The 24,179-nt window shown below is 27.2% G+C and overlaps 1 protein-coding gene across 2 annotated transcripts in view; it reads left to right on the forward strand.

Moving 5' to 3' along the window:
• Window positions 1–24,179, forward strand: part of LOC128958596 (zinc finger protein rotund-like) — a 31,965-nt gene that overhangs the window by 4,881 nt on the left and 2,905 nt on the right. Inside the window, exons 1-3 of one of the 2 annotated variants that reach the window (XM_054304477.1) lie at window positions 13,288–13,732; window positions 14,092–14,380; window positions 21,164–21,459. In XM_054304477.1, the coding sequence (XP_054160452.1) occupies window positions 13,379–13,732; window positions 14,092–14,380; window positions 21,164–21,459 (939 nt within the window). In that variant the 5' untranslated portion in view covers window positions 13,288–13,378. Of the gene's footprint in view, window positions 1–13,287; window positions 13,733–14,091; window positions 14,381–21,163; window positions 21,460–24,179 lie in introns of those variants that run through there. The other variant, XM_054304478.1, reaches the window with a different exon arrangement.

A 24,179-nucleotide genomic window follows, 5' to 3' on the forward strand; every position in this document is an offset into this window, starting at 1 on the left:
CACTACAACAAACTACTACTCCTTTTTCATTGCCTTTTTCGTTGCTCTCTGTGTTTCCGCTCTTGTCTTTTGACACATTGATTGATGAGCTCGAGGTTCTGCCACAGCGCTCAGGTCATCGAGACTTTCAGCTCTCTCTCTCTCTCTCTCTCTCTCTCTCTCTCTCTCTCTCTCTCTCTCTCTCTCTCTCTCTCTCTCAGTGATCGTAATCCATCAAAAAGCATCTCTACTCATATAAGACCCGTCACTGATCACAACATTGCCATGTCTTATACACGACGGACAAACCGGTGCTATACTACTAATACTACTACCAGTGCTATAGTAGTAGTAGTAGTAGTTAATTCAGATGACAATGTATATGTATGTCTCTCTCTCTCTCTCTCTCTCTCTCTCTCTCTCTTAATATTATAGATAACTCTGCATAGATATACCCCAACTAAGCACACATACATACATATACTCGGCTGACTAGTATTGGCAGACAAACTCTTGTTTGTTAATATCAATACTCGTCGATGTCGTTGTTGTCGTCGTCGTCGTCGACTAAAGAGTCTTCAGTCGTATCTTCAAACCAAACCATTTTTGAATGCCTGTGCTATACATGAATGCACTTTAAAATCTCTTTTTAGTTTTTTCTCTTCTTCTACTTCTCTCTCTCTCTCTCTCTCTCTTTACGAAAAATCTCAATCAAATACAATGAGAGAGAGAGAAAATTTTTGCCCACAAAAAAAATTTGATTTTCTTCAGTAATTGCCAAACAGACCATATATACAATATATATATATATATATATATATAAGAGAGAGAAACAAAAAAGTTAAATAATTTTTTTCTGGTTATATATAATATATATATTGTTTTCTTATAATTGTAACACACAATTATCAATGTGTGTGTCTATTAATCTGGTCGATGATAATGATAATGTTGAACCACCACTAATATAAAAAAAATATGGCTACAAATTACTTTATTTTAACTTTTGAATTGATTTTTTTTAAAACTGTTAGTATTATAGTAGTCGAGTTGTTGTCGCTTTAATATAATTTATGGTCTTTTTATTTGTAAAAAAAAATTTACTTCAAAATTACAAAAACTCTTCAACTTTTATTGAGTACTACTACTACTACTACTACTACTACTACTACTACTACTACTACTACTACTACTACTACTACTACTACTACTACTACTCTTTTGTCGTTGAAATTAATTTTTTATTATTTTTTCTAATAATAATAATAATAAATAACTTGTTGTTGTTGTTGTTATAAATATTTTTTTTATTGTTGTATAATTAATATAAAAAACATAAACAATATAAAAACAATATATAATACAAATATATATATTTTTTTAAAATAACATTTCTATCCAAAACAAATGTTTAGTTGTTTTTGTTTTTTATATTATTGGGAAACAAATTTTTTTTCTTGCAAAAAATAAATATATATATTATTATTAACACAATAGTATAATAATATAATTTTTTTTTGATAATTTTTATTGCAATAATTTTTTTTGGTATTAATTTTTTGTTGTTTTTAACTGACTATAACCTTATGCTCTACAGACCTAAAACTCTATATACAGTACTGTATATATCACTGTTATATTATTAATGAGCGGTCTATTGAGTGGCAAACAAACAATTTTTAGACAATCAATTATATATTAGGTTTATAAGTTATAAACAGTATATATAAGATATATATTTATATAATTGTGTGGACTATTGTTACCAATAAGTATATTAGTGTGTAATAACAGTTTTAGAGAGAGAGAGAGAGAGAGAGAGAGAGAGAGAGAGAGAGAWAGAGAGAGAGAGAGAGAGAGAGAGAGAGAGAGAGAGAGAGAGAGAGAGAGAGAGAAAGAGAGCATAAGTGAGAGTTACAGTTAAGTGATATAATTGTTTGATTGCCTTTTATTGCCATTGCATTTCATTTATCATTAGTGGAGGAAAAACTCATTTCTCATTTTCTATCTGTTATACACAATATATATATATATATTGCCTTTTAAATGGTGTTTACTGTGTGTGTGTGTATATGTGTCTCATGTTTTGCTAGCATTTTGTTGTTTAACACATCTTTTACAAATGTAAAGCACAGAAATAATGTATATAAATCTCTTTCAAATGGCATTATTTGGCCTACAATTAAGGCACAATCTATTGCTTTTCAAGGTATATATATATATATATATATATATATACATAATATAATATTTTCTTATTGAGGAGAGAGAGAGGCTCAGGTGAGAAACCATGCGTATCAGATACCCGGTTATTTGAGACGGTAGACAACGGTTAGTACAATTGGGTTTAAAAATCAGTGGATGGATGGCTATAATAGAGGCAAATAAGGGCTGATATATATATATATATATATGTATGTATGAGAGAGAGAGAGAGAGAGTCTATCTATCTTCTTATGAAATCACCGCAAGGCTGGTCAAGGCTGAAACAGTTGCAACCAAATTGCATAGCACTGGCAGTGACAGAGGATTACGCTTCACTTAGTTTTTCAGTATCGGCGCTCACACTCTTGGCTTCTCCTCTTCCTCTATATATCCATATATATATGTCTGCAATTTCACGCTTCTCTCTCTCTCTCTCTCTCTCTCTCTCTCTCTTGTGAATCCAATATACTGTATATATATATTGAATACATAGATATATAAGTTTGCATTCATTTTTCAGTCCTATTACTCAAATATCTGTGACTGACTTTTTTTTGGCAATTGACTTCTAGTATGACTATACAATCACTGCTTGTTTCTACTGTCGCATCCAATTGTGTCGCCCGAGCAATACCTGTGTGTATATATATATATATATGCACTTCAATGGCAATTGTTTTTTCTTTTGCCAATAACTACTACAACAACTACTACTACTACTATTGCATGTCATGGATGACACAATCTTTTAACAACTTTTTCCTATTATATATATATATATACAGTAATTTTGACAGAAAATATTTTTGGCATTTAATTCGGTGTTATTTTCACACTAATTATACAAATTGTTAAAAAAAAGTTATTTTTTAACAAAAATACTATAATTTACTTGACTATACTATACTGCTATACTATGCTATATTACTATTTGAACACCTGAGACCCCCGCGTACCGCACATATAAAAATATTTAATATACTTTAATATATATACAGACACACACAGTATATAAACACGATTAGGTTTTTTTTAATTATTTCAATGATTAACTTATTATAATAATAAAAAAATTAAAAAAAAATAATTTTATCACTAATTTGTCATTCATTAGTCCTGGGGTTTGATTCAATGAATATGCAAATAATATATGACTGAGTGTATACTGGTATACGGTATGTGTCACACAAAAACTTATAGTGAAAGTCAAACACACACTCACACAACAAAAAATATATGATCCCTAAGGTATGCATACATTTCCTCTCAAAAAACATCTATCTATCTCTCTCTCTATTTATAAAAGACATATATCTATCTCTACATCAATATCGACACTAATAAGTTATATAAGTCTATATAGTCATATAGTTTGTGGCACCTTCCTCGGTACGGCTACTTTACCTATTTTATTAAAAAAAAATTTTGACTACCGATTCTCTATTGCTTTTTAAAAAAAAACTATGATTGGCTTTTATAGATGGATATAATAGTCAGTCAGTTTGAGTGTAAGTTTGGTTTGAATTTGTCTCTCTCTCTCTCTCTCTCTCTCTCTCTCTCTCTCTCTCTCTCTCATCTATTTTATTTAACTCACACTCTGTTTAGCTGAGCATGAATTGGATGAATGAAACTAAACGCTTCACTTGTCTCTCACATATTTATATACACACTCACACATACATACATACTATGATATATTGATATATACATACATATAGTATATATATTATATATATATATAGTCAATCTCTTAAGTTATACAACCATACCATAGTAGTTGCTGAGAGAGAGAGAGAGAGAGAGAGAGAGAGAGAGAGAGAGAGAGAGAGAGAGAGAGAGAGAGAGAGAGAGAGAGAGAAGAGTTGTTCACTTTATTTCCACGAAATTAATCAAAGTTCATGTCTTAGTCTTAGCTCAAGAGTTTTTACTTAAATAAAAAAAAATTTAAAAAAAAATTGTTTCAAACGCTTACACACCGATAGGAAAACTCACACAACTTTTTTTCTCGTTGTTGTTGTTGTATAAAAACCTCCCGATATATGTTATATACTGTTTATAATATATATATATATATATATATATATAGTGTAATACCTGACCGCAAAATTGCTTTTTTGCGAGGTTTTGGCCAATTTCTAGTTATTATCTCTATTCAATTCATTGAACTTTTTTTTAAATAATCTACAATGCATTTAATAATAACATTGTTATAACAAATTCAAACATACATAYACACACACACACACACACACACATATATATACATACACACACACACACTGGTATACAATATAGCACACATATAATGTATAATATAATATAATATACACACTTTATATACACTTTATATCTTTATTTTCTGACTAATTTCCAAAAACTTTTGTTTGTTATTATTTTTTGCTTAAACTACTAGTCCTATATATAATATTAAAAAAACTATTGTTTTTCATTGATTACGACATTATTATTATTATTATTATTTGAGTTAATAATAATACAGTAATAATAACCTATATAAATTCAGTTCTCTATTATTATTAATATATATATATATATATTGAAAAAAAGAGGCAAATTATTAGCACTTTTTTTTGGTCGTCAATACACATAAAAAAATTACTGAAATTTTTTTGCCTCAACTTCTTCTTCTTCTTCTTCTTCTACTTATTCTTCGTGTCTCACAATTCAGTCAGTGATTAAGTGTTCGCTAATATTTAACACAACACAAGAGTTTTTTGATCACCAAAAGAGAGAAAGAGAGAGAGAGAGAGAGAGAGAGAGAGAGAAAGAAAGAGAGCTAACCATAGCATATATCAATACATATTATACACACAATTTCTCTTTGAGAGAGAGAGAGAGAGAGAGAGAGAGAGAATGCAAGTGAGTGTCCTTTTTTCTGAGCCGTAAGAATCCATGTCCTCACACACATAGACACACACATACACACACACACATACACACACACATAGACACACACATAGACACACACACACACACACAATGTTTAGTGTATGTGTTTATACTGGCATTTGATGTCCTCTTCCTTTCGCTGATTACTTAATCGATATATTTCTCATTCTTCTCTCCTTTTTAGTGGTGTTGATGTGTGTGTGTGTGTTGGGCACCGAAAAAAAAGTTTCGGCCCTTATTTGTACCGAAAAAAAACTATACACATATATACTGTACAACAAACTTATATATATATATATAAAAGTTGGCCAAAAGCTTTGTGTGTTTGTTAGATTGTACTGTAATGTCATATAAGTTATATATAAAAAGTGATTATAATATAATATAAGTTATATATTGTATATCATATATATATAATACAATGCATTTTATTCCCGTTTTCCTCTCAATCTCTCTCTTTCTCTCTCTCTCTTTCTCTCTCTCTCTTTCTCTCTGTTTAGCTATCGATAAATATATACTAATTTGTTAGGCGATTGTGTTATAAGATTTAGCCATAGATTTTAGTTTTACCAGTGATTGCATTAGTGTTTAGATCTTGTCGTCTCTCTCTATCTCTATTGATGTCCACACAAACACACGAAAGATCGGTATTATGACTGCTATATACTATACTTTTTCGTACGACATAATCACCTACCAGTTTGCTGTTATGTTTGCCTTAATATACAATTTACAACAACAACATCCAAACTGGTGCACTAGTAGTAGTAGTAGTAGCAGTAGTAGTAGTTTTATAGCACACTGTTAGCTCTCAGTAGTATTTTCTGTAATATTCAGAATATATTTAACGAGTAATTTGCTTTTACTCAACTAATTACTAAAGCAATACTTTTCTGGTACATCACATCATAGGCTATACATAAGTAAACCATTTTTTTTAGGTATGCGTGTGTATGTATGTGTGTGTGTGTGTGTGTGTATGTATGTGTGTGTGTGTGTGTGTGTCTATACATTTTGATACAACTGTTACCATTTCGAGATAGAGAGAGAGAGAGAGAGAGAGAGAGAGAGAGAGAGAGATGTGGAGACAGTATTTCTTTTCTCATTAATAATTACTTTGATTACTGCCGGAGAAGCGCTGCTTTTGACGAACTTATTAAGTCTTAAGAGATGAGAGAGAGAGAGAGAGAGAGAGAGAGAGAGAGAGATGGTGTGACAAATATTCAGTCGATTCTTCAATTAATGCCAACGTTTTCTTCATCATTCAGATTCATCAGCGACTTAGTCATCATCAGATGCGAGCAATTTTTGCATAACTTATTTGCTCTCTTTCTTTCTCTCTCTCTCTCTCTTTCTCGACATAAACTTTTAGTCTTTTCAATTAAATTTTATGCCAAATCTTGTTATAATTGAATAGCGGACCCAAAAATTAAGCGATTCTTTAGAGAAGCTCTCGTTTGCTTATATATATATATCTTATATATATATATATATATATATATATATATATATATATATATATATATATATATATAACTTGTATGCAATTACCGGTCAAAATTGTTTTACTATTTAGTATTAGTATTATCATACTATATGGCATACCAATCGATGGTTGTATGCATTTTTCTTCGTAATATATCTAACTAATTGAAAGCACAAATGTTTGCCTCCGTTTCCCCCCATCAAAAAAGGCCTGTTCTCTGATATGATGATGACTTCATGTGTGGCTCATATGTGTTTTGGATCAACAAAACACAAATCCTACCAGATTTTAGTTAAAAACTTTTTTTTTAAATTTTTAATTTGATGGCCTTTACAGTTAATTTATATATATATATAAATTTAATACAATATATTTCACTGTAGTTTAGTTTTTAAAAAATTTTTGTAAAACGCTATTTCACTTCAGGTTATGTAACATAAGTAGTTGTCTCTCTCTCTCTCTCTCTCTCTCTCTCTCTCTCTTGGTGTGTATATATGTTAATCAATGTACAAAACTCCTGTTATATATATATATTATAAATATATGCAAAAATTGCATACATTTTGCAAAACATCCAACTATACAATAAACTGTATACCTAAATCATCATTGAGCTAACTGAGCCCTCGCAACATAACTACTACTACTACTACTACTACTACTACTACTACTACTACTACCTGTCCTTTAAACAGGAATTTCTGTCTTCAAATTCCGTATTATTTTGCATTATTATTATTAACCAGTCATTCATTTTTCGCTATTTGACTAAATAATAAATCACAACTTAATTGAGATCTTAATGAATAATATACAGTATTTATATATATATATATATATATATATATATTAATATATAACTGAATAATAATTTATTTTGAAATTTAAACAAAATAAAAATAACTCTATTATTTACTAAAAACATTTTCATTCATTCATTCAAAAAAAAAAAAAAAAATTAACTAAACATTAACAACATAGCAAACAATTTTTTTTGGTTATATATATTTTTTTGGGCGAATAAATAATTACATTAGTATAGTGTGTGTGTGTGTGTGTGTGTGTGTGTGTGTGTGTGTGTGTGTGTGTGTGTGTGTGTGTGTGTGTGTGTGTGTGTGTRTGTGTRTGTGTGTGTGTGTAAAGCAATAATATTTATATGTTAACAAAAACAGTAAATATTATAAATAGTAAATAAATAAATACAGTAAATACACTTTTATAAAAAAAATTGATTGAGTAAAATGATTGAAACAATTATTATTATTATTATTATTATTATATAATAGTATAATACAATAGAGATGTGCATTTGAATTATCATACATTAATAATAATAATAATAATAATATACTGTAGTAATGATAAATAATTTTTTTTTCAAAAAATTGTATTCAAATCAGTTGGATATTAGTATATGTCTGTCAATGACATAGTGCGCGGGTGTTTGACTAAAGGAATGGTAGATATATATTATTATATAATATATATATTGATGGCTACAGTATATATGTAATGCTTAATAGTGTTTAAGTAATTCAAAATCAAAGGTCATGAGAGAGGTTAGACAGATGTGAACAACTATTTTTTATGAACAAATCGTTTTTAATATTATCTTCAAAAAGTCCTCCACAATCTTCAAGTCACCGGAGAGAGAGAGAGAGAGAGAGAGAGAGAGAGAGAGACTAATAGATCCTCAAACTCTGTGGTGTCAGCGGGAGTTAAATTTGATTTATTGTGTTGTGTTTTTAAATAAAATAAAATAAAAACCTCTTTAAACAAAACAAAACATCACATTAACCGTATATACTGTATAAACACTAACAAAATTTTATTTGAAAAATTTAATACACAATATTAAAATAAGACACTGAATACAAATCATATAAAATAATATACGATAATAGTTTAGTAATAGTAATACTGTAATAATTCTGTAATAATCAATAGATAAACTTAGAAAACTTTTTAGTTTTTTATTTGTTGTACAAAAACTTTTCCAAATAGTTTTTAGGACTAACTTTTTTTTGACAGACTCTCTCTCTCTCTCTCTCTCTCTCTCTCTCCCTCTCTCTCTCTGTATGTATGTATGTGTGTGTTGGATAAGTGCACGGGTAGTATTGATACAGTAGTACTGTTACTAGTGATGATGATGATGATGTACCACCGTTTTGGTTAGTGAAGGTCCTATCATCCCAGTGCATGTATATACACTTAAAACTCTTCTCCTTGACCTCCATTAGAGGCCTGTTATCCATTAAACAGTTAGCTCGAGTCTCTCTCTCTCTCTCTCTCTCACTTACTCTCTCTCTCTTTCTCTGGGTAAGGGCCTTCTCTCTCTCTCTCTCTCTCTCTCATCTATGGGCACATCCAATATGTATGTAATCATTGGTGACGACCCTTCTGTGGGAAATACAAATATTTGATTCCCTTTTCTCTTCTTCAAAAAAATCTATATATATTTTGTTTGATTAACAGACAAAACCATTGAATCTAATGAATAGAAAAAAAAACTAAAGCCATCTCTCACTCACTCACTAATACTTGATGGCCAGTCATCTCATGTATGTTAAGTGATGTGCATTTCCTAAAAATATCAAACAATTTACATCATATTATTATTATTATATACATACCAATCGTTGTTAGGACTATATATATGCTGTATATATCATTGCACTATTCAAATGCCATTAATATAAAAACATATCACTTTTTTTATGTGTATGTATATGTGTTTTAAAGTGCATTTCAATAGTTCACAACAATTTAACAAAATAAAAAAAAACTAAAATAACTTCAAATGTGATTTTTGATATATACCGGTACAATATGTACAATATTTATACAGTATATATAATGTATAGTATTTTTTATGTGTGTATTTTATGTACGGTATATGCTCTCTATCTTGAATTACATTACATTTTGTAAGTTAATCTCAAACAATTAGTTTTTTCTTAGTTTGCATTTATAGGTATATATATATATATATACCTGTATATTGTATATACAGTACAGGTATATTACACAATATATTCAATATATTTATGATATTTATAATACTGTTGTGTATGTATAGTGAGGTGTCGCCGCAGCAATTGATTTCCCATACAATAATTTTATTTATTTATTTTTTATTGTTTTTTTTGTTATTGGTTACTGTAGTTGAGTACAAATTGTAATTTTTTTTATGATTACAATTATATCAATTTGTTTCATTCATTCATACATTCATTCATTCATTCATTGAATAATTTTTTTTTCACTTATTATTATTTCACTCCAATGGCACTCATCTGTAATAGACATGCAATCCTCTCTACTATAATATATATATATATATATATATATAAAGTATATAAACTATTTTGACATTTGCATTGAATTTTTCATTGAATTACTGTAAATATTACCTGTATTTTTTAGTGTACACACAATTAGTGACACTACTATATATATGTGTGTGTTTTTTTTGTTGTTGTCTAATTTTTTCTGATGGTGTGATTGTTAAAATAAATTATGTATTTTATAGACATATCGTTTGACTTTTTTTTTTGTTTGTCTTCAATTTGTAATCTTATTTGCAAAAATCAAACTATATTTTGGGTCATTCAATAAAAATAAATTTGTATATAATATATATTGATAGACTACTACTACAACTACTATTACTATTACTACTACTATGACTATTATTTATTACTACTACTACTACTAGTAGTAGTAGTAGAAGTATACACTTTAAAGCCTTGAGGCGTTTTGTGTGAAATTTATTTTTTTTTATAAATTTTTAAAAATGTTTTCTCCTGTTATTTGATACCCTGATGTTATTACATATGTAATAGTAGTAAGAGTTTTATATATATATATATATAGATTTTTATCAAAGAGATGGACATTTCCCACCTAAAAAAACAACATACAGGTGCCTATTATTATTACTATCCCACATCCAACTACCTAACTATCTCACATACTCTATGAGTTATGCAATTTTCAATTGACAAAAATATATTGCAAATAGTTTTATATATATATATATATATATATCTACCGGAACTGATAGTATTTTTTTGGTTATTGTTGGGTATCTACTCTACTCTTATACCGGAGCCCTCTAATTAGGGCACTGGAGCTGTAATTGGGGTATTGCTTGTCAATTGTACAGCAAATAAATGGCACATACATATAGCATATACTGTACACTTGTCGTTGTCGTCGTCATCCGAAAATTGCTTTGATGTCTGATTTCTCGAGTGCCCAAACGATATACATAACTACCAGTGCCCGACATATGATATTTTTGTTGGCCATAAATGCCGATACATCCGAAAGATATATATATATATATATAAACTAGCATTTCCTCTAATTTCTATACATATAGATAAATATGCAGTCTTGCTATACAATGTATACATCCCACACTTATATATCATATACAGTATAAGTAGACATTTCTATACATATGTCTCATAAAATTTTTATATATGTACAGTATATGTATCATTGGATGCACTGTTATGTGTGTGTGGGGCCAGTCTTTTAAGAACCCACTGAGTCCCGCAAATTACTTCAGTGATGGATCACCTATTGCTTACACACATAAAATAAGATGTGCTGTCTCTCTCTCTCTCTCTCTCTCTCTCTCTCTCTCAGCTTCACTTTAATCACATAACTATCCCTTAGTCGCTCACTCACTCACACAAACCATAGATCCATATTTTTGTTGTGTGTGTGTGTGAGAGAGAGAGATATATATAATATAATATATTTTTTGGTTTTAACAAATTGTTTTGATTTTTATTTCACACACAAAATATATCCACACAAACACAAAAAATTAATATTTCCAGAGATAACAACAACAACAATAACATATGGTATTGTTATGTAATGTAATGTTTATATTACCAAAAAAAACTTATTCATAGATAAAGATTTTAGAGTAGAGAGAGAGAGAGAGAGAGAGAGAGAGAGAGAGAGAGAGAGAGAGATAAAAGGGTATTTCAATAGATAGACAGTGATATCATTGCTAAACTGTTTTTTTGGTGGTATATATTTATTTAAATAAAACGGATATATTTAATCTTACTATTGGAATGTATGATATATTTTTAAATACCAGTGCCCGGGAAATCCTTTTTTCCCACACTCTCCCAAAATCTAATGTTTTATTATTATATTGTGTGTAATTGAAAAAAATGAATTATATTTATTTAATAAACAATTATTAATTTTAAACATATATGATTTATCTATTATATCTATCATAAATAAATTATTGATATTATTTCCCAGTAATGCAAAAAAAAGTAATGCAAATAATAATAATAATAATGTTTTTTTTTGTGTATAGAATTAATAAAATTTTATTTAAAAAAATACTAAATCTATATTATTTATACAGTATTAAGTTTTTAACAAATAATAAATAAATTGACAAAAAGATTAGTTCAAAAAAAAAATTTGATACAAAAGTATTATTAAATATTCAACAATAAAAAAACTTTTTTTTAAGTAACTTTGATGAGACTTTTAGGTGATTTTTATCATAAATATTATGAGCCCTAACTCTCTTTCTCAGTCAAGTGTCGGTTATTTTTGTATATTATAGTAGATGTATAAAAAAAGTAGTCAATGAAAGTATATATATATATATAAATATCTAAAAGTTTATAATATTATAATACTATATATACAGTATATATATACAAATAAAATACAATATATATATATATTTTTTATATAGAAAATACAAGTACACCGTAAATATTATTACAGTTAATATCAGGTTTTCATCATAAGGAGGGGGAGCTATAGATATATTTTTTTTTTCAATGTGTGGCTCTGTTTGGTGAAGCACTGGCACCTCTTTATATATATATATATATATATATATACTGTACTATCAAGTATTGTCAGAGATTTTAAGAGAGAGAGAGAGAGAGAGAGAGAGAGAGAGAGAGAGAGAGAGAGAGAGAGAGAGAGAGAGAGAGAGAGAGAGAGAGAGAGAGAGATGCCTGAGAAGAGATGTGTTTAAGGCAAATGTTAGGTCTGTGCCGCCTGTGGTGGGAAGCAATGTGAGTCCAATTGGCGCGAGTGCTCATCTGTAACACCGAAACAGTCTTACATAATAAGACTCTGTGAGCGTAGGGCTGAGCACTTGTGAATACACACACACACACACACACACACACACACACACACACCACTATAGACATACAGTACAGCACATACACTCACTCACTCACACACACATACAAACCCAATGTCACTTCTTTGGCTGTGTCTTGGAGTCAGTCACTCGACTCATCCGCGCGATCAGTGAGTGGTGTTTCCTCACACACACACAAACATACATACAGTACACTAGTGATGGAATGTCTATCCAAGTGAATGCTTCTCCAGTTCGTGTGTTCTCTTCGTGTTTTTGCGATACATTCCTAAGCGATACTCTTGATTCCGGTGCTCTCAGCTCTCTCTTCACTTGACTCTCTCTCTCTCTTTATCACCCGATGTCTTCGTGTCAATAGTTATATATAAATATACAGTTGTTGTTGATGTTGTTGTTGTTATGTTTTTTTCTCTCTGTTGAATAGTTGATATAAATTTTATTGATATATTTAAAAAAAAACTAAATATAAAACTTTTGGTCCCTATCTATATATTTTTGTTTGTTTGTTTGTTAACCGGTAGTGTACTGTATGAGTGGTGGTCAACAACAACAACCAATACTACCACCACCAGAACAACACTACCAACAACACCACCGACAACACCAATGCTGTGTATGCAATGCTGGGACCTATTGGACCCATTCAGGTGTCTAATCCTGTGCTAAACCCGCATCATCATCCGCATCATCTCATCAGCGACCATCACCTGCACCATCACAACAACAATAGTATAGCCGCTGTTCACGATTATGATAACATAGCAGCGGCTGCTGCAGCGCACCTGTACTACAATAGCAGACATATCAAACAAGAGATTTTCAGTGATAGTGATAGTCAGTGTCAGCCATCATCGGTGGTTACCCAGAACTGTCACTTGTCGTCGTTGTTTAATAAGAGCCGAATGTCCTATGAGTCCAACAGACTATTGAACTCCACTTCTTCTACTTCGGCTAACTCTATGTATTCAGTGAAGGTTGTCATCCAATCCAATCCCTGTCCCCCAATCCATCCATACATTTATCAAATTTAAAATTATTGCTTAAGCTTACAATTGCTCGCATTCACAAAAAAAACTTCTTAACCATTATTTTTATATATATATATCTATATATAACTTATTATTTTTTGCTAACATTAAAACAGTATTTATTTATTTTTCAATACAATATCTTTGTATATCAGTAATACATATAAGAAAAAAATATATATTTATAATGCATTAATGCAATCAAATAATATTAAATAATCAAATAATTTCTAATATAAATTGATTTTTTTTAAATTTGTTTTATTTACCGGATTTTGTTTGTTTGTTTTTATGTGTCCGTCCAGAAAGCGGCTCTGGTCTGGCCCGGGGCTCCAGACGCCGGAGTTCATGGTAAATCGTTATCGTCGTCGGTCGGCAGTATTGTGGCCAGTATCGGCGGTACGCCAGTCAAAACGCCTCCACTGTCGTCGGTCGGCGCCGTTACGGCGTCCGGCCGACCCGTATCGCCCAATTCGGGTCTTGTCCATTGGGTATCAGTGATGTCCGGCGGCGGCGGCATCGATCACGCTCACGGACCCAGTCCGGCCCACACTGGTAACCATCAGCACCTGGACCATTATACCTGGAATGCCGGTTAGTTTATCTTATATATATTATATTATATACTGTTTTTTATAGATTTTATAGATAATATATTCAGTATATACTGTATATAGAGTTAGATGTTTAATATACCTGTAAATTCCGTGTATATATATATATATATTATATACCCTACAGTTTGGGCTCAAGTTTTTTTTTGTTGTTGGTATCAATAATTTATATAAACTTTTTATATAAACTATAGTTTATATTTTGCTGTTATTTTATTGAGAGAGAGATGTCCATTATTACAATAATAGTCCCAATGATTTATGTTATCAGTGGGTGAAAAAAAGTATAATTATTTGTTTACGACAATATCTAATATACGATAATATATATATATATAACATCTATTTATGATTATTTACCCCCACCCACCCCATTGGTAATTTTATTTTTTTATGTTGCCCTGATATTGATTGTTTTTTTAAATATCATAACATTTTTTTGTTGGTTACATAAGTTTAAAAATATATATATATATAGATTTATATCATACATTATATTATATTAGCGATGACTCCTATATAAATAAAATACATGTGATATATAAAGTTTTATAGCAAACAAAATACTCAATATAAAATAGTTTTGATGTGTGTGTGTGTGTGTGTGTGTGTGTGTGTGTGTGTGTGTGTGTGTGTGTGTGTGTGTGTGTGTGTGTGTGTGCTAATGATTTATCAATACTAATATTTTATAGGGGAAAAAATCATGATATCAAACATGATTTTTATTATTTGCTATATACAGTATATGACATTAAAATTGACATTTACATTGATTTTGTTGATGTTGTTGTTTATACAAAAAATGTTAAAAATATTTTATAATAGTATATTAATATATATATATATATTTGTCAAATTTGTTTATCTTTTTTTGTTTGTTGGTAAAACTAATCGTGATTTAAGATTGTTTGCATTGTGTGTGTGTTTTACTTTAGTTTAGTTATTTTAAAAAGTTAAAGTTAATTGATTATTAAATTAATATTGAATTGATTTTTTAAAAATACTTTAACAATAATCACTGGCATGAATATCGTGTTAATATTATAATATATACAAACAAAAATAATTTATATTATTGTCTACATTGGTATAAATTTTATAATTGAATATTTATTATACTCAATAATACTAAATACTAAATAGCTATCTATAATACAGTATCAAAATAGTGCACTGTTTTTTGTTGTAGTAGAAAAAAAATAATATTTTAGTAAAAGTAAATAAATTATATCATTTAAGGTTTTTATATAAGCATATGTCTAATATTAAATAAAATAAAGTTTTGTTGATCTATATTATTATTATGAGATATATATAGCGCTATTTACAGTAATATAACAACAACAAAAAGTCAAGGCTTATTGTTGAATAATTTTTTGTTGTTGTTGTTGTTGATAATATATTTCATAATATAAATAAATGCATACTATTATATACAGTATATATATATATATATATATATATATATATATATATATATACAAAAACACTTAACACTTTATGTGTGAAATAATACATTTATTTTTATTTCCCCCAAACTAACAAAAAAATAATAAAATGTAGTAAAATATTAAGATAAGTAATAAAAAAAATTAGTATCAATTTAAAAACACACACACATAAAATATATAGTAATTTATACTAAATGTTTATTTTTGATTTACGGTATTTATTGAATATTAAATATTATATGATTTTTAAAAAAAGTTTAAATAAAAAAAGTTTAAAACAGTACTATAACAACAATAATAATAACAAAAAACATTAGATAGTAATAAAACATTTATAATAATCATTTGATATTTATAATAAACATTGAATAGTAATAGCAAAATAAATAAATATTTATAAACAAAAATAAAATTTCATTATACTGTACATATGTTTTAGCAATTAAGTGATTTTAACGATTAAAAGAAAATTAATTTGAAAAAAATGATTTTTTTGTTACTTAAAACTAGCAAATATTTGAAAAATATATTATAAATTATAAATCTTAGACCCCCCTTTTTTAGACCCCACCACTTTTAATAATCAATAATGCAAATCTTAGCATTAATAATTAACTAATGACTTATTAATAATACAAATACTGTAAATATTGAATATATATATATACTGTATATTTTAAAAACAATCCTTAAAACTTAGTAAATAGTTACCTAAAATAATTGCATCCAAAATAATTTTTAATTTTTAAAATCTCATTATTATTAAGTTATAATGCAATTTGAGTTTATATGTGTGTATGTATATTATGAAACAATATTAACAAATGATTTTACAAATTATTTAGTTTAAAATAACCAATGGTTTGAATAATTAAAAAAAATTAAGATATATTAAAAAAAAATAATATTAGATATAATATATTAGAGCCTTTAATATCAGTTTTGCATATTAGACCACCAGTTCAACCATTTTGAATCACATTTGAAAAAAAATTTCAACTAATTTATTGTTTAAATTGAAAATGGGTTTCATTTAAAAATCTAATACTTTTTCATATAGTTTCTAATACATGGGCAGCATATCATCATCTATGAGCATAACTAATATTTATACCACTAACCAAAAAAAACATGAATCAACATTATCAAAAAATTATGATAAATGTTTTAAAAAAATTTTACTGCATATATGTATTTGTGTCTAAACTTTTGCTAACAATGAAAAAAACTTATGTTTAATTTTTGTAACGTTTAGTAGTTTTGTATTTTATTATTAGTATTTTTTTCCCAAACATCCATATGAATCATAGCTATTATTATTATTATTATTATTATTATTAATGTAATATTAATATTATGATTTTGATGTATGTATATATCATTGTATCACATGTACTGTACTGTATGTGTTTGATGGCTAACTTTGCCAGCAATGGTTGAACTACTCGACTACTATTTTATGGTATACCCTATCTCTCTCTTTCTCTCTCTCTCTCTCTCTCTCTTTGCCTGTCTTTTACTGTATATGTCAAACATACTGTATTCTACAATACATTTCATCGTTTTTCGGTGAGAAAGACAGAGAAAGGTTGTGTCTATGTGTGTGTTGTGTTGTTATATAACATAACAGTTCGCTAAAAATGCATTCAATAAACTGATGGGAATAAAGGGTTGGTTGGTTGGTTTAAAAGGGTTATTCAGTAGTAAAGGGTTAGCAGAGAGTTAGAGTTATAGAGAGAGAGAAAGAGAGAGAGAGATTCTGGTGCTGCTATGGGAGGCAAACTCAAGCGCTTACATGTATTGCAGTATAGTATGTACTGTATGTGCAAACTTTATATATGCAATATTGCCATTGAATAGTATGGCAATTGGTATGGCATGAGAATGGTATGTCCCTTATATAATATATACAATATATATATGCCTCTCATTAAGCTTATTCTGTATGTATGTGCTGTCTCTCTCTCTCTCTCTCTCTCTCTTTCTCTCTCTCTTTCTCTCTATTTTTCAACCCTTTAGACTCGTAAATCGCATGTCTATATGACTGGTGATGTCTATATGTATGTATGTATGTATTGAAAGGGGTAAAAACATACACATTTTTAAGGGATCGCATTTAATTACGTAATGTAAAGTTTTCAGACATTGAAAAATTTTACAGTTATATACATATATATATATATTTTTGGCATCATATTTATAAATATATACAATAATATTTACAAAAATTTATTTTTTTTTGCTAATTATTAAAAAATATAAATATATATTCATATTATTGAATTACAATATATTATATAATTGGCAACAAACAAAATTATCAATTGATATAATAATAATAAAACAAAACATTAATTTGTTGATTATTTTTCATATATACTGTATATATAATTGATAGTCTATAAGCACCATAATATTGTAGACTAGTTGTTCACATAATAATCATAGCATATGGATGTCTAGGATATACTGTATGGTTATATACAGTATATATATATATATTGCTCAAAAATATTTGAGACATTATAAAAACAAATAATTATGATAATAATAATAATAATAAAAATTTGTTGCAATTGAAAGAAACACATATCACATATACATACAAACCAGTAGTAGTAGTAGTACTGAATATTCAATGACATTCACAGTTAGAAAGAAAGAGAGAGAGAGAAAAGTTGAACAAAATTTTTATTTATTATTATTATTTTAGTTGAAAAAAATAATTTTAAAACACATTAAAATACATTGAGAGCTAAGAATATACAGTATTATATATATATATATATGCCTGTGCTGTGTTTTAAAAACACATACATACATAACAGTGCCGTTTTAATATAAAACAGTGGTACAGTAGTGTGTATATAACAGTGCTAACAGTTAGTGATTATAACACTGTCCTTGGCTTCCTATTCCTACCCAACCCTTTGAGCACTTTTCTATTGCTAGTATTTGTAGAGTTTTCTGCCATAACTACTACTACTACTACTACTATTACTACTACCAGTGCTGGTTATAATATACAACTAAACTGAACTAAAAACTACATACACAACAATGACAGGAGGAATCAGTAGTTAGTTTTATCAGAGAATAACTGTGAAAAATATATATACAGTTTTAGTCATTATATAAATATATATATATATATATATATATATTAAAAAAACACACAYACAGTTTGTATGGTTTGTGAGTGTGTGTTCACGGCTGGGAGTTGCCTGTAGTTGTGTGTGTGTATGTTGCACTGGTAGTATAGTGTGTCGATCACTTGATCACCACCACCACCACCACCACTACTACCATCGTCATCACCATCATAGCCACTGCAAAACAGTACCAGAAATACACACTTACAGTAATAATAATAATAATAATGACAACTACTTATTGTCATCGAAAGAAATTTTTTTTGACCCTTTCCTCTGATAAACAGTGGACATCATAATTGGATGTCATAACTGTTTGATGTGTGCATACAACAAGAGGTCAGGTATTTTTTTTAAAAACAGTGTGAGTGTCTATTATATAAAATACTGTACAAGTGCACACAACACCCTACTATACCCACCATATCCAATCACTTACATGTATTTTATCTATCTAACTGTGCATAATTTTACTTATGTAGATGAATGCTAACTGTGCTTTCTTATTGTTTTTTTGTTGTTGTTGTTGTCTCCCAATGCCTGTCATCCATCTATTCATCCAATGACTTATTATTATTATTATTATTAATATAATCAATGCTTTTCACAAATTGATGCTATTTTCAGTGATTTGCTCTTTTAATAGTCTCATCCATTCTCTCCTATGCTCTCTTTCTTTCTTTCTCTCTTTTTTTTCTCTCTCTCTCTCCCAATCTCTTACATAGACTCTCTTAAAGTGTATCTCTTTTCCTCTTTTTATATAATTTTTTTTCTGTCTCTACCTCTCTCTCTCTCTTCCACCAATGAATGTGTGCCAAAAAAAATTATATATAAATATATTTATTTATAGTTAATTATACAATATCTTCCAGTGCTGACCATAGATATCATACTTGTATACTACTTGTAGGTGTGTGTGTGTGTGTGTAATACCAACAACACCACCAAAAAAACCCAGCTGTGGTAGCCCTAAGCTTATGGTGCGATGCAGTGGTCAGTCCCAGTGATTTCATTGTCTACTACTACTACCAGTGTGTGAAAATCCTATTGTCTTAGCAAAAGTGATGTCATATTATACTGTACTGTATATACAGTATATAGGGATATACTACAGTAGTTAGTGATCCCTCTTTCTCTCTCTCTCTCTATATATATATTATCCATACATCAGTACTGGTAGTTTTTTAGGTGTTCATCCATATTAATACTACACCAAATGAGTGTTAATAATAATTATTGCCAAAAATTATATATAATTTAAAAGGGAGCCAACATATTATCCATACAAACAAACAAAAAACTATTAATAAAAAAATAATTTCTTCAAAAAAAAAAATAAGTAAATATGATGATGGATCTTAAAGAGAGCTCAATTAGTAGTGCCACACAATTCAGCACCGGTAGTTGTGGTGCAGCCGCCGCTGCCAATAATACTATTGCTGAACCAAATCAGGCCAATCGACAAACTATGTGTAATAGTAGTGCCAATCAATCAAATAATAGCAACAACAACAACAATAACACATCCACCGCTACTCCTGTGATATCATTATTCAAATTGAAAAACTTTTTATATCAACCAAAATTCAAGTCTATTATACCAAACGATGGTAAGGGATCTGATCTGTTATGTCGGATGTATGGATGTGTGTGTGTGTGTCTGTGTGTGTCTAATCGGGTGTCTCTCTCTCTCATACTATTGCCGTCTCTATATTTTTTTTGACAACAATTTGATTGTCATCTATGATAGTTACTCAATGATGACATTCACAAAAAAATTTTTATTATTATAATTATCTAATAATTTTTTTTATATTATAAATGTATTGTTATTATAATTTCTTAATATTATATACTGTAGTAGTTATATACAGTACATGTATATTATATCCAAGTATTATATCAAAATACATGTTATATAACAATAAGATAGTTTCTATAATAGTAATAAATTATATGGTATTTAATATATATATACAATACATCGTTACATACATATTTGAAAATATATAAATATAATTTTAAAATATAACTTATAATATAATATTTTACACTTAATATTTTTCAAACATTTTTTTAAATATAGTGATTGTTAAGTCATATTATCGTTAAAAAAATTTTTTTTTTTTGTATTTAACTATTTATACTACTGTTTGTTAGGTCCCAACAACAACAACAACAACAATAATAATAGTGTAGATGAAGGCCGCTCGGGATCGGGTGGTGGCGGCGGCGGCTTAGACACATCGCCCTCATTGCACCACCAACTCTATGGTAGTCACGCCGGCGGCAATCGTCATAATAATAATAATAATAACAGTAGGCCTCAGTCGCCGATGACGGCACAGCAGATGCTTGTTGTGCCCCAACCACTCAAATCGTCAAATACTCTGACCAGTAGTGGTGCCACAACTAATGGCACCGGCAGGAAATACCAGTGCAAAATGTGTCCACAGGTATGATATTTTTATACATATATTTTTTTTAATTATTTTATATATATATATATATATATATATATTATTTTATTTTAATTCCAAAAAATAATATTATATACTTTGATACTATGATATTAGAATTTTATTTTTTAATTTTTATATTTTTTTGTATTATCTTTTTGTATTATTGTTGAATTTTAGTATTTAGAAATTAATATATATATATATAGTTGTAAAGGTAATAAATATTATATATATATAATTTAATTTTTCAGTTTTTTTAAAATATATTTAATTACAAAATATATATATATTTAAACAAAGTTTTACATAAAAAAGAGTTAAATAGTGTTTCACACACACACACACACCAAATACACATTGTCTCTCATTGTCTAGTATTTTATGAGCGCAAAAAATACATTAAATTTTTTGTATAATAAATACATATGTTTTTTGAATAGTTTCAAATCCATTACAACTTGTTATATACATTATATATACGGTATATACTACAGTACTAACACTTTTTTTTGTATTGTCGGCAATGAATTTCAAACATTTATAGAGTATTTTTTTGAAATTGTCTCTATTTTTTGCGGTTATATATATACTGTATAACTAAACATTTATTGGATAAGCAATACTATATAATAGTTATAAATACAGTAATATAAAATTTATATATAAAAAACATTTTTTTCAATAACATAAAGGGTTATTAATTGTTAAACTAATAGACAATTTTTAGATATGGAAAATATTTTTAATTATTTATATATATATTTGTAATAATTTCTGAGTAATGTTGTTGTTGTTAATACAGTTGAAGTTATAGCTAGAAAATTGAAATCATATTATTATTATTAACATTTTAACTATACTATTAAATTTACTATTGATTTCAATATTAAAGCTCCATTAATCAACTATTATTAATAATAATGTTAATAAAAATAATAATAATTATTATTATTATAAAAAAACAACAAAAAAAAAGATTATTAATAATAATAAAAATATTAATTTAAATTTAAATTATACAAATTATATGATAATAAAATAAAATAATTATTTTCAAATTATAATTACCGTAGTATAAAAAAACCAATAAACGACTTTTTAATTTTTTTTTAAATATAAATCAAAAATATATGATTACTTTCCAAATATTTAGTTATATTATATAGTTTAGATATATACTGTATATATATAAATGATATATATCATTTATATATATACCGTATATATCTATAGTAATTATATACGGCAATAATATTAATTTAACAATTATACTTTATATACACTAGTATTTATATTAATTTAACATTAGCATTGAATATAATTTATATTATTATAGATTTTTGTTATTTAATTTATAATATTTTTTTAAAAAAAATTTTGAGTAATCATGCCAACTATTGTCTAATTAAATAAATAAAAAATAAATAAAAGTAATAGATAATTATAAATTATAATTAATTAATTATTTAATTAATAATAGTTAACAAAATAGTAATAAATATTTTTTAACGACATAATATTATTATGTTTTAAAATTATGTAATTATTTTTTGTAAAAGTAAAAGTTAGGATTTTGTATGTAAAAAATAATTGATATTTTATTTAGAAAAAATAGCTTATTATTAAAATAACTATTTTTAAACATGTATTTAATTTATAATTGTTTATATTTTTACAGAGAGAGAGAGAGAGAGAGAGAGAGAGAGAGAGAGAGAGAGAGAGAGAAATATTATTTACTTAAAATTAAATGCTAAAAATATCCTAATATCAATATTAGCTAGCACAATTAATTTTTACAATGTGATAAAATTTTGTCAAATGTGTAAAAATGTGTGATTAATGCTGTATTTTATAAAAAAAATTAAAAATCAAATGTACTGTAAAAAACATTAGAGTAAATATTTGCTTATATAATTTATACTGGTACATTACTATATTAAAAATTGGTTACATTAAAAAAAAATTAAATTAAATTTGTTTATATTTTTAATGCTATTGTTTGACTTTTATCTGTAGTTAATACCTATTAATTATTATAGAAATAATTTTAGGTTTTTTTTAAAAAAATTATTTTAAAAATAAAATTAGTTAAATTATAGATAATATAATTATATTAAGACTTTTATAATATATTATGTATAACGCTATATATACTGTATATATATATATATATATATACTGTATATATGTTGTAACAAATATTTTATAATATCATAATATTATTATATTATTATTTATATTATAAATACTACATAATAATAGTGCTTAGAAATAAATATTAGCTGACATTGATTTTTATTTTTTTAATTTTGCTTCCCATTAGAAGGTTATCCATTAATAATAATAATAATATTGTAATAATGATAATAATAATAATAATACACAAAATCATTACTCAGAAATACAAAATTCAAAAAAGCCTTCAAAAAATTTTGCATTAATTTTCTGATTTAATAATTATTATAAAACATTTACAATAAATTATCTCATAAATTAAAGCGGCATTTGAATTAGTTTTTAAAAATTTTTAAGAAATATAATAATAATAATAATAAACAAAATATAAAACTTTATTTTTCTATATATATATATATTAAACTGAAATTAATTCATAACCATATTATGATCTTTTTTTTTGTTGATGTATTCAAGAAAATAGGCGTAAATATAGACATAATTTTTCATTAGTTAATAGATTAGTTAATTAATGTATA

Source organism: Oppia nitens, unplaced genomic scaffold (assembly GCF_028296485.1).
Source record: "Oppia nitens isolate AA-2021 unplaced genomic scaffold, nextdenovo-longstitch-racon4-pilon3 scaffold3_pilon_pilon_pilon, whole genome shotgun sequence".
NCBI classification, from domain to species: Eukaryota; Metazoa; Arthropoda; class Arachnida; order Sarcoptiformes; family Oppiidae; genus Oppia; species Oppia nitens.